This window comes from Chenopodium quinoa, unplaced genomic scaffold, assembly GCF_001683475.1.
Source record: "Chenopodium quinoa cultivar QQ74 unplaced genomic scaffold, ASM168347v1, whole genome shotgun sequence".
In the NCBI taxonomy this organism is placed as follows: domain Eukaryota; kingdom Viridiplantae; phylum Streptophyta; class Magnoliopsida; order Caryophyllales; family Amaranthaceae; genus Chenopodium; species Chenopodium quinoa.
In genome coordinates this window covers 175,435-186,054 of record NW_018743294.1, presented here as the reverse complement: position 1 = coordinate 186,054, position 10,620 = coordinate 175,435, and the positions used below count along the sequence as shown (strand labels likewise).

The 10,620-nt window shown below is 35.6% G+C and overlaps 1 protein-coding gene across 1 annotated transcript; it reads left to right on the top strand.

Moving 5' to 3' along the window:
* The first annotated feature begins 1,623 nt into the window (after nt 1–1,623).
* LOC110737279 (homeobox-leucine zipper protein REVOLUTA-like) lies at nt 1,624–9,040 on the top strand. Its single transcript, XM_021917625.1, has 18 exons — nt 1,624–2,319; nt 2,458–2,617; nt 3,265–3,350; nt 3,447–3,537; nt 3,658–3,753; nt 3,858–3,971; nt 4,058–4,141; nt 4,613–4,759; nt 4,845–4,919; nt 5,092–5,198; nt 5,426–5,609; nt 6,046–6,234; nt 6,434–6,514; nt 6,946–7,080; nt 7,653–7,972; nt 8,087–8,192; nt 8,469–8,618; nt 8,697–9,040. Exons 1-18 carry the CDS (start codon nt 2,048–2,050, stop codon nt 8,844–8,846), a joined length of 2,547 nt encoding a protein of 848 aa, XP_021773317.1. The 5' UTR covers nt 1,624–2,047; the 3' UTR covers nt 8,847–9,040.
* Nucleotides 9,041–10,620: the final 1,580 nt, after the last annotated feature.

Below are 10,620 nucleotides of genomic sequence, written 5' to 3'. Positions count from 1 at the left end.
AATTGTACCATTGATAAACGTTCGGACCGGGGGTGTACCATTGATAATATCCCAAAAATTATACTCCCTCCTTTTTTTTATATGCATCACTTTCTATTTAGGGGTGTTTTTTTTATATATGCATCACTTTTATATTTGGTAACTTTATACGTACTATATTTTATTATCTCTCTTTCTTCTCAAATACCCCACTCAAAATATTTTATCATTTCACTCTCTTTCATGGTCCCCACTTAAATTATTAAATAAATCATTCTCTCTCACATACTATCTATTTCATGACCCACATTGTACTTTTATCAAAATAAATTAATCATCCACTTGCCTCACTTGCACAATATAATATTGAAGCAAATAACTTTCCTAAAACTCCGTGTAAATGCAAGTGATGCATATAAAAAAAAAACGGAGGGAGTAAAGATTTGATACATGAAAAATGAATGTTGAGATGAATTAAACTACAAAATAAAGTCAAGATAACTTATAGACTTAGGGCCTGTTCTATTCATCTTATTTTCAGTTATTCAAATCTGTTCAGTTCAACTCCAATCAAATCAGTTCAATTTAATTCCTAAATTTCTTCTCTCATAAAATATTCATTTGTTTCTAATTTTCTTCTCATAAAATATTCAGTTCAGTTTAATTCAGCTCAAATCAGTCCAGTTTAATTATGTTCCACTCATTTCAATAAATCAAAACAACCCTTACCGTAAATATGGATGATAATCAAAATATGTAAGCGAAATTGAAACAAATGTAATTATAATTACCGTTTTAAAGGTTAGGCCCTGTTTGGGAGAAAGCTGAAAGCTGAAACTGATTGAGTTAGCTGATTTTGACTAGCTGATTTTATTAACTGATTTGACTAACTTATTGTATTAACTGATTATATAAAAGTGTTTGGTAAATAGCTGATAGCTTAAAGGTGATTGAGTATGTGAAATGACCAATAAGCTAATTGTGGGGTAGGTAGTTTAGATAGGATTTTAAATTAAATGAGGTTATAAGTGTAATTTCACAATAATTAATGAATAAGCTAATTGAAAAAGCTTCTAAAATGAGCTTTTCAAAAAGAGATTATTTAGTGGAATAAGCTCTTTCAATAAGCTTAGTACCAAACACTTGTATTAACTTGTTTGACTAGTCAATCAGCTAAAGTTGGTCAAATAAGCTAATATACCCCAAATAAGCTAACTACCAAACATGGCAATAAGAAAAACGTGACCAGTAAAAATAAGAAGGAAAGGAGTAGAAACGAAACAGTGGGTGTAATGGTAACAAAATCACATGAGAAAGAACAAAGTTTATAAGAAGGAATAAAAAAACCGAAAAAGGAATGAAACGGAAAGGCAAGGGGCCCAGGCTTCATCGAGATACGAGCCTAATGACATGAAATATGAACACCCCAATTTTACATTTTTGATTAAATTATTAAAAAAACAACAACAAACACCATTTTTTTCATTTCTCTCTCCTCCTTTTTCACCCTCCCCCTCTCTCTCTCCTACCCACTCACTCTGTCACTGTTCCCTCCCACTCACTCCCTTTCTCTCTCTTCTTTCTCTCTCCTCCCTTCTTCCTCTTTCCCCTTTCCTTTTCCAGATATGACTCATCACTCTTCTTCATTTTCTTACTTCCATGGATGTTCTTTCTCTCTCCTCTTTTAGGGTTCTTCTTTCTCTCTCTTCCCCTCTTCACTAAATGCCTCTTCATCTTCTTCAACCCAGACTCTATTTTACACATACCCCAGAAATCAAAACTAAATTCCATTTTAAACAACCATTTTTTCTTCTAAATTATTGCTATAATTTTCACTAATTTTTATTTTTTATTTGTAGATCACGAACAGGGGAACAGTAATCTTGTACTGTGATCTAGTTAAACCCGTGTTTGTACTAAAATAATACTACATTTTATCAAATTACGTAAGAACAAGTACTGATTCTTAGGTCAGATATAAGTTTTGTGGTTGTTGGTCTCCCCTCTCTCTGAAATTGAGCAAGAAAAAGGAAGGAAGGAAGAACGAAGAAGAGAGAGGAGAGAGAAAATGGCGATGGTTGCGCACCGAGAGAGCAGCAGTGGAAGTGGAGGAAGTAGCGGAATGAGCAAACACATGGCGGCGGCGGCAGCAGCAGCTGCTTCATCGGCTGATGCCGGAAAGTATGTCAGATACACAGCTGAGCAAGTAGACGCTTTAGAGAGAGTTTACGCCGAGTGTCCAAAACCCAGCTCGTTACGGCGTCAACAGCTGATTCGGGAGTGTCCTATCCTGTCCAACATCGAGCCTAAACAGATCAAAGTTTGGTTTCAGAATCGAAGGTAATCTCGATCAATTGCCTGATTGCTTTTTCTTTATATGGTTTCGTTGTTTTGTTATCGGGTTTTTTTTTTCTTCTGAATTGAAAGATGAAATCATTTATGAAGAACAAATTTTGTTTTTGTTTTCGTGGCGAATAGATGTAGGGAGAAACAGAGGAAAGAGTCGTCGAGGTTACAGACGGTGAACAGGAAGTTATCAGCTATGAATAAATTGTTGATGGAAGAGAATGATCGGTTGCAGAAGCAGGTTTCTCAGTTGGTGTGTGAAAATGGGTTTATGCGCCAACAACTACATACTGTATGTTCTTTTCTTTTACTTATTTTTATGTATTCCACTTTTAATTAATTGGCTGTAAAATAAATGCTGTAATTTAGATCTTGTTATCATTATTGTACATATTTTTTGTAATTGATCTGGATAATAAAGCTTATTTATGGTTGGAATTTTGACTAGAAATATACTTCTATGATTCTATCTATTTAAAAAAATTGAAGTGGGCGAGATTTCTGTTTTGCATTAATTCTATTGGTTAAATTTGATATATTTGTTCTAATTTTAATTTGGAATTATGTTTGAATGTAGAACATTTTTTTTTTGTGTTTTTAAACCTTTTATTTTTAAGGAAAAATATGTTCAAAATAAAAAATAGACTCAAAATTGCTAATAAAATCTTATCTAAATTTGTTACTTGCTTTCAATGTATCTATTGTACTTCTAGACATCCAATGTGGGGTTATGGTTAATTGTTCCTATATAGTGCCATTTTCCAAACACAGTCTTATCGCGCTTCTGGGATAAAATATTAATTCAGTAGTGGTTCAATTATGCTAGTTATGTTTGGTAATTTCAGGGTGCAGGGTTATTTCAGATGGAATTTGTTATTTTTTAACGCGGTCAATGATTTTTTTAGCAGAATTTGATGTATTCAATGATACTTTTTTCAGGCACCAACTGCGACCACTGATGGAAGCTGTGAGTCTGTGGTCACCACTCCTCAGCATAATCTTAGAGACACCAATAACCCTGCTGGGTAAGGATTTAAGGGCATTTTGATCCAATTTTATGCCTTAATGAGTGTAATGTTTCATTATTATAATACATGTTCCCTTTTTGTGTTTGTTGACAGACTCCTGTCTATTGCGGAGGAGACATTGGCAGAGTTCCTTTCTAAGGCAACTGGGACTGCTGTTGATTGGGTTCAGATGCCTGGGATGAAGGTCTGAAATTCTTATCTGACTAGATTAATTGTAAATTAGGAATTAAATTGATGACTTAGCCCATAATCTTCTACCATTTATACATTGTAATCTAAGCAATTTGCTTGCTAACTATTGCAGCCTGGTCCGGATTCGGTTGGGATCTTTGCCATTTCACATCGTTGTAGTGGAGTGGCAGCTCGAGCCTGCGGTCTTGTTAGTTTAGAGCCCACTAAGGTAAGTTGATAAAACACATTTGATATTTTTTTACATTACCCTGTTCATTCGCAGGGTGTTAGCAACATAATTAAGATTATTCTAATGTTTAAACTGTTTTCCAGATTGCAGAGATCCTGAAAGATCGTCCATCATGGTTCCGGGACTGCCGGAGCCTTGAAGTATTCACTATGTTTCCTGCTGGAAATGGAGGAACAATTGAACTTATATATACACAGGTTTGATAAAAAATGTGTTCAGACTATAAATCTGTCTGCTTTTAGATTTGTTTTTCCTCATGGGTTGCTAAACTTGGTTATTTCAGATATATGCCCCAACTACTTTGGCTCCTGCACGTGATTTTTGGACTCTGCGGTATACCACAACTTTAGAAAATGGCAGTGTCGTGGTATGTACATCCTAGGCTGTACCTTTTTGTGCCATTTGTGATTGCTGTTTTATATTTCTTTTTATTAGAACAGTTGCACATTTCACACTGTCCCAACTCCTCATAGTTATGATATGACTTGAATAGCTAGGATATTTTAACATTGTTCCCAATACCGGGAAGTCCAATCATAAACCATTACTAATATTAGGAAAGGTAACTACACATATGGACATCTCAAATGTTATATGTGAGTACTGGGTAAGAATATGTTTTAGTGGTGTGTAACAAGGCAAAGGGATATGCCTGGGTTATTCTGCAGTACTCACTATATATTGTCTTCTGCTTGCTAGTAATTATTGACCACTCAAATTCATTGTTTAATATGTGGGCTGAAGTGAGGTGCAGTCATCATGGGTTTATGTACTTTGTAGTGTATTATTCTTAACCAGGAGGACCTTAGCTGATGCTGTTTCCTTGTAATGCATTAAGGTTTGTGAGAGATCTCTATCGGGTTCTGGACCAAATACTGCTGCTCCTCAATTTATAAGAGCTGATATGCTTCCTAGTGGCTATCTTATTAGGCCATGCGACGGTGGTGGTTCAATCATCCATATAGTAGACCACCTTAATCTTGAGGTATGTTGTGTCATTTGTGTGCCATTCAACGGCTAAGTTGTTTTCTAGTGCTTTGGTGAAAAAAGCTTATCTATCATATTTGTAGGCATGGAGTGTACCAGAGGTGCTGCGGCCATTATATCAATCATCAAAAGTTGTGGCCCAGAAAATGACTATAGCAGTAAGTTAATTTATAATTTATTTTTATATTAGTACGGTACTTTTTGATCTTGATGGAGAGGAAAGGTACCAGTGACATGTTTCTACTAATGGCATCAAATGAGATCAATAAGCAATAATTTAGTGTATCATGCTGTGACCTATTCTGACTAGTTTTTTCCCTCTTGACAAAGGCTTTACGCTACATCCGACAAATTGCACAAGAGACAAGTGGGGAGGTGGTATATAGTTTGGGTAGGCAACCAGCTGTTTTACGGACTTTTAGTCAGAGATTGAGCAGGTACATCTCTAGCACTAAGATATGTTGTCTTCTTTTGCAAAGCATATTGCCTTTGCGGTGGCTGTTATATGTGTAGAACTTGGTTCTTTGCAATTGCGCAAGTGAAAGTGATGGACACATGTATGACACATAGCTGCTTTGCTTCTGCTGTTTCTTATATCTGGGATCAGTTTTTTTTTTTCTATTTTTTTAAAATTTTAAAACTTGTGTTTATTGGTTTGCTCCAGAGGTTTTAATGATGCTATCAATGGGTTCCCTGATGATGGTTGGACATTGCTGACTTGTGATGGTGCTGAAGATGTCATAATTGCCTGTAATTCTGCCAAGACTTTTATGGCCACTTTGAATGCTGCAAGCTCACTTCCTATGGTTGGTGGTGTCCTATGTGCAAAGGCATCTATGCTACTCCAGGTAACAATATCCTGATCATCTAATAACTTGAATTCTGCCATGTTAATGACTTTGCAGTTTGCACACTTCTGCCCCTTTTACTCTGGAATTACACTGTTTCTCGTGTAGATAAAGATTTATCGTACCATGGTTAAATTCCCACTATTACTTTTCTTCCTACAAACCCTTTGTCTAGTGGAAGTCATATTTGAATCTGTGTTTCACAAAATGCCAAAGCTCCTTCAGAAAAGCTATATAAATGCAATATATGTCTAGCTCAGTTGTATTATTATATGCTAGTTCTATGAATTAGTTTGATCTATGGTAGCTTCTTGACTTTAAAGTGAAACATGGGCAGTGGGAATGCCAATTTTGTTTTGAGCATTTTAGCCAATGATCTGTTACTGTTTCTGGTTTAGGAGTTGTGGGTTTTCATGTTATGAACATGTCTTTGCAGAATGTGCCTCCTGCAGTGCTGGTTCGATTTTTGAGAGAGCATCGGTCAGAGTGGGCTGATTTTAGTGTTGATGCGTATTCTGCAGCAGCTTTGAAGTCAAATGCCTATGCTTTTCCTGGGATGAGGGCCACAAGGTTTACTGGAAGTCAAATTATCATGCCTCTTGGACACACAATTGAGAATGAAGAAGTATGTTGATTTTAATTTTGAGAGTTGGACTATTCTATCATGTCAGCCATTCTTGCTCATGAATAATACTTAAAAATCTTTTAGTTGATGCATTTTACTGTAGTGACTAGTGAGTGGTGAATGTGTCAGCAGTTGATTGTCCTTCTCATTTATCCAAATTATTTTCTATAATTCATTCTATCTGTTGTCTGCATGGCAGATGCTGGAGGTTATTCGGTTGGAAGGTCATTCTCTTACTCCAGAAGATGCTTATATCTCCAGAGACATCCATCTGTTACAGGTATTGTTTAGAATCTCAGTCACTCGTGACTTTCAATACTCTAGTAAGGTCGAAGTACTTGGTATGTCGAAGTAATTGGAAGCTTTGAGAAGTTCAATTGCTTGGAAAATCATTCTCCTATTTAATATCTATCAATTTGTTACCGATTGATTCAAGCTTTTCAACACCGCTATAATTTATCTTCAGTATCTTAGAGCAATTTTTGAAGATAGGACTTTTTTCTGGTGTTTAATTTGACACAATTTCCTAATCCTGAACTTTATTCTGTGGTATCCTGATTGTTTATTTATGAAGTCCTTTGCCTAGTTTGTTACTTTTGCTCCATTGTATTGCTCTCTGTACTGCCGTTACGGTCTTATGTGATGTATAAGTGCTTTAACCTCCATCATTTTGCTCAGATTCTGGAACTAATTGATTTTTTTTGGTAGCAGATATGCAGTGGAATAGATGAGAATGCAGTTGGAGCTTGTTCTGAACTTGTTTTTGCGCCAATTGATGAAATGTTTCCAGATGATGCTCCCTTGCTTCCTTCTGGATTCCGTATTATTCCGTTGGATTCAAAACCAGTAAGTGAATTATGTCTTACTGCACTGGACATTGCCACACTTTGCAGTGCTTGCTGAAATAAACTTTCTTTAACACTATTGATTCAGCTAAGTCCTATGTTGTTATTTAGGGTTATCATGCAAGATAGACATTATGCTCTTCTCTTCTCTTTTACCCAACACTCCCTTCTGAAGGAACACTTAACTTGGTTGAGGCTAATTCTACAGCTTGTATTTAAATGTCCTATGGAACTTGGCATTTTATAACTTACATCTATCAATTATCTTCATACCCTCAATTGATAAAGTTAATGCTGGCTGAACTATTTACTATCTATTTGAGAACTATAGAGGACATCTTATATGCTCGTCATGGCCAATGTTTCAAATTTGGTATTTGAAAACTGTTTCAAGTACCCCTTCCCCTCATTTTTTTAATGAGGGCTAGCTTGCATATCCAGAAATATAATGTGACCTCAATTTTCACCTTTCCCAGATGCAATTTGAATGTACCCTCATGAAATAATCATGGAATTTCTGTTTCTCTATAACATCTAGGAAACTGAATTTCTGTTTCTCTATATGACATCTAGGAAACTGCAACAAATCGGACGCTTGACCTTACTTCAAGTCTCGAAGTGGGTCCATCAACCAACAATGGAGCTGCTGATGCAACTTCTTCTGGCAGCACTCGTTCTGTGTTGACCATTGCCTTCCAATTCCCATTTGAGATAAGCCTCCAAGAAAATGTTGCTACAATGGCTCGCCAATATGTTCGTACTGTTATATCTTCCGTGCAAAGGGTTGCCATGGCAATATCTCCTTCAGGAGCAAATCCGACAGTGGGTCCGAAATTATCTCCAGGCTCTCCAGAGGCACTTACTTTGGCTCATTGGATTTGTCAAAGTTACAGGTATGTCAATTTTTGCATCCTGTGCTAGTGGGGAAGGTCTTTAAGGCATTTGTATATACATACGAGTAAAAGAAAAATAAATATCATCAAATGGCGGTCTTCTCTTCTCTGCAGTTATCATATGGGAACAGAATTGCTTAGGACTTCGTCTGCTGGTGATGACACAGTGTTGAAGCATCTTTGGCATCACCAGGATGCTATCGTGTGCTGCTCGTTGAAGGTATGGTGACAATGCAATTGGATAATACATACGAAGTTTTTTATTTAATCATATTGTTATTGCATTGTTTTAATCCAGCTCCTTTTGTGGCATCCCTTTTCATCGCTGAATGGATTGACCATTATGGCAATTGATTCAATTAGAAAAACAAATTGCCATTGTAAACTCTTATGAAGCCTAAATTAACTGTATAATCAGGGGTTTTACATAATAGTTTGATTTTGTTAAAACAATTCTGTCAACCACCAGTAATCCCGTTGTTCCTCTGCTTTGCAGTCCCTCCCAGTTCTCATCTTCGCAAACCAAGCAGGGCTTGATATGCTGGAAACAACTTTGGTTGCACTACAAGATGTTACCCTAGATAAAATATTTGATGAATCAGGCCGGAAATCATTATGCTCCGACTTTCCAAAGATAATGCAATTGGTATACTAATGAACTGCTATTGATTGTTGATGTATTTCTCATGCCATGTATGGATTCTTAAAATTCCGTTTCTTTCAGGGTTATGCTTGCTTACCTGGTGGAGTTTGCATGTCAACCATGGGCCGTAATGTTTCTTATGAACAAGCAATTGCATGGAAAGTCTTTGCTGCAGACGAGACTACAGTCCACTGTCTTGCCTTCACTTTTGTGAACTGGTCTTTTGTGTGAACTGTAATATAGGCAACTTGTTTAATTTAATCCATCTCATCCTCGGTTGTTTCTTTCTAACAACAGGTTAAAAAGAGGAAGGGTGTTTGATAAATTAAGGCGGGTCAGTTGTGTAGAAATCCAGGGAAAAAAGGAATTTTTTGTAATATTTATTACACCAGAGCTGCATTTTATTAATTTATTTAATTGCGAAATTCAGTCAAATTTTAGTTGCAAGAAATTGGTCAAGAAATTTTCTGGCAATGCAAGCAGGATACAGAGGATGATCACTAACATCTTGAGCTTATTGTCAATGGTTGGATAACTGCCTACTCCCACTAATTGGATGTTGCTTTTCCACTTTGTTATGGTATCCATTCAATATTTAGTGGAGATAACACCCATATTATACATTAAGTTATGCAGCAAAAGTAGCTAGTTTTTAATTTTAATTAAGTTATTGTTAATTACTTAGATGTGTACTATGCTACTAATGAATTTAATTTTTTGCGGCGTTCAAGACACTTTGGCCTATCATTTTGATCCATGCGTGTTACAATAAAAATTACTCCCTCCGTTTTTTTAGAAATTGGTGTTCAACTTTTGTAAAGTTTGAATTTATAAATACGGTTAAGATTGATATTCCTTTTCGGCCAAAGAGAATAGCTAAATCAATTGACAAAGGGGTAAAAATTAAACTTTTTTTATCAGCTTATTAAGTTACACCATTGAATTGTTAAATCTTTCCCCAGTTCAAAACAAAAATCTCTTAGGACATGTAGCTTTCACATTTAATGCTCTCTTTCTACCCTTACCATTATAAGATAAAAATAAAGAGAAAATTAAGTAATTCGAAATATTATAGAGAAGAAATTGTCCTTGGTAATTGGACAGCAGTAAACCCATTAAAAGATGTTTGATTTTGTGCAGTTAGCATTAAATTTCCATTTTTTATTTTGATTTTTTATGTTTATTTTTAGTTTCAAAATTCATGTTTTTGTGAAAAAATTAGCATTAAATTTGAGGTATGCATGCAACGAAGAAAATGCAGCTCTGAAGGACTGGTCAATCCCACATTAAGTGTATGCATGATGCAGTGGTGGCCAGTGTGCATAGACTATGCAATCAACTATTTGCTAGTTTTGGGATGTTTTTTGGCGTTACAAAATGTTGGTCGTTTCTTGTGTAATGTAGTATAAAATTTAATATCATATTATAGAATTAATTTGTCTAGTCAAACTGTCAAACGCCCAATAGAGTTGTATGTCATGGCTTTGGCTTTATATACAAAGGGTAACTTGTAGTTTTGGGTTGGCTAGTAAAAATTAGCCAACTAGGTTAAAAAAGTGAGGTGTTTGCATTTAAGCTTTAATGGTACCTTCCATGTAATGTCACTTTACATTTATGTGGGAAATCGTATGAGGTATGGAGGAGTGTGCAAGAGCATCCTTGGGGTCATAACTTGTACTCCCCTTTTCTTATGTTTCTTAACCAATAATAATCATGGTACAAAGCTACACATACATTGAATGTATGTGGCTCCCACATACATTGTGACATGGCGGCATTTCATTGGTTCTTTTAAAGGGGCCCAAAATCCATTAATTTTCAATTTTCATTCAAATTTTAAATGAAAATTTAGAGGTTTGAATTTCAAATTATTTGTCATTTCCAAACCCCATATAATTATTATTTTTTTTTTTTTTGAAAAAAAAAAGTGAAAAAATGAAAAAAAAAAAAAAAAACCAAAGAAACCTCCCAGCCACCACCGTCCCTTTCCGCCACCACGAAGCCC

What these genes read in the sequence shown, in the direction of transcription:
- LOC110737279 (XM_021917625.1), top strand. Translation starts at nt 2,048, where the DNA reads ATGGCGATGGTTGCGCACCGAGAGAGCAGCAGTGGAAGTGGAGGAAGT. An exon ending in TAGACCACCTTAATCTTGAG is followed by an intron (nt 4,760 to 4,844) that starts GTATGTTGTGTC and finishes TCATATTTGTAG; the next exon opens with GCATGGAGTGTACCAGAGGT. An exon ending in CCCAGAAAATGACTATAGCA is followed by an intron (nt 4,920 to 5,091) that starts GTAAGTTAATTT and finishes CTCTTGACAAAG; the next exon opens with GCTTTACGCTACATCCGACA.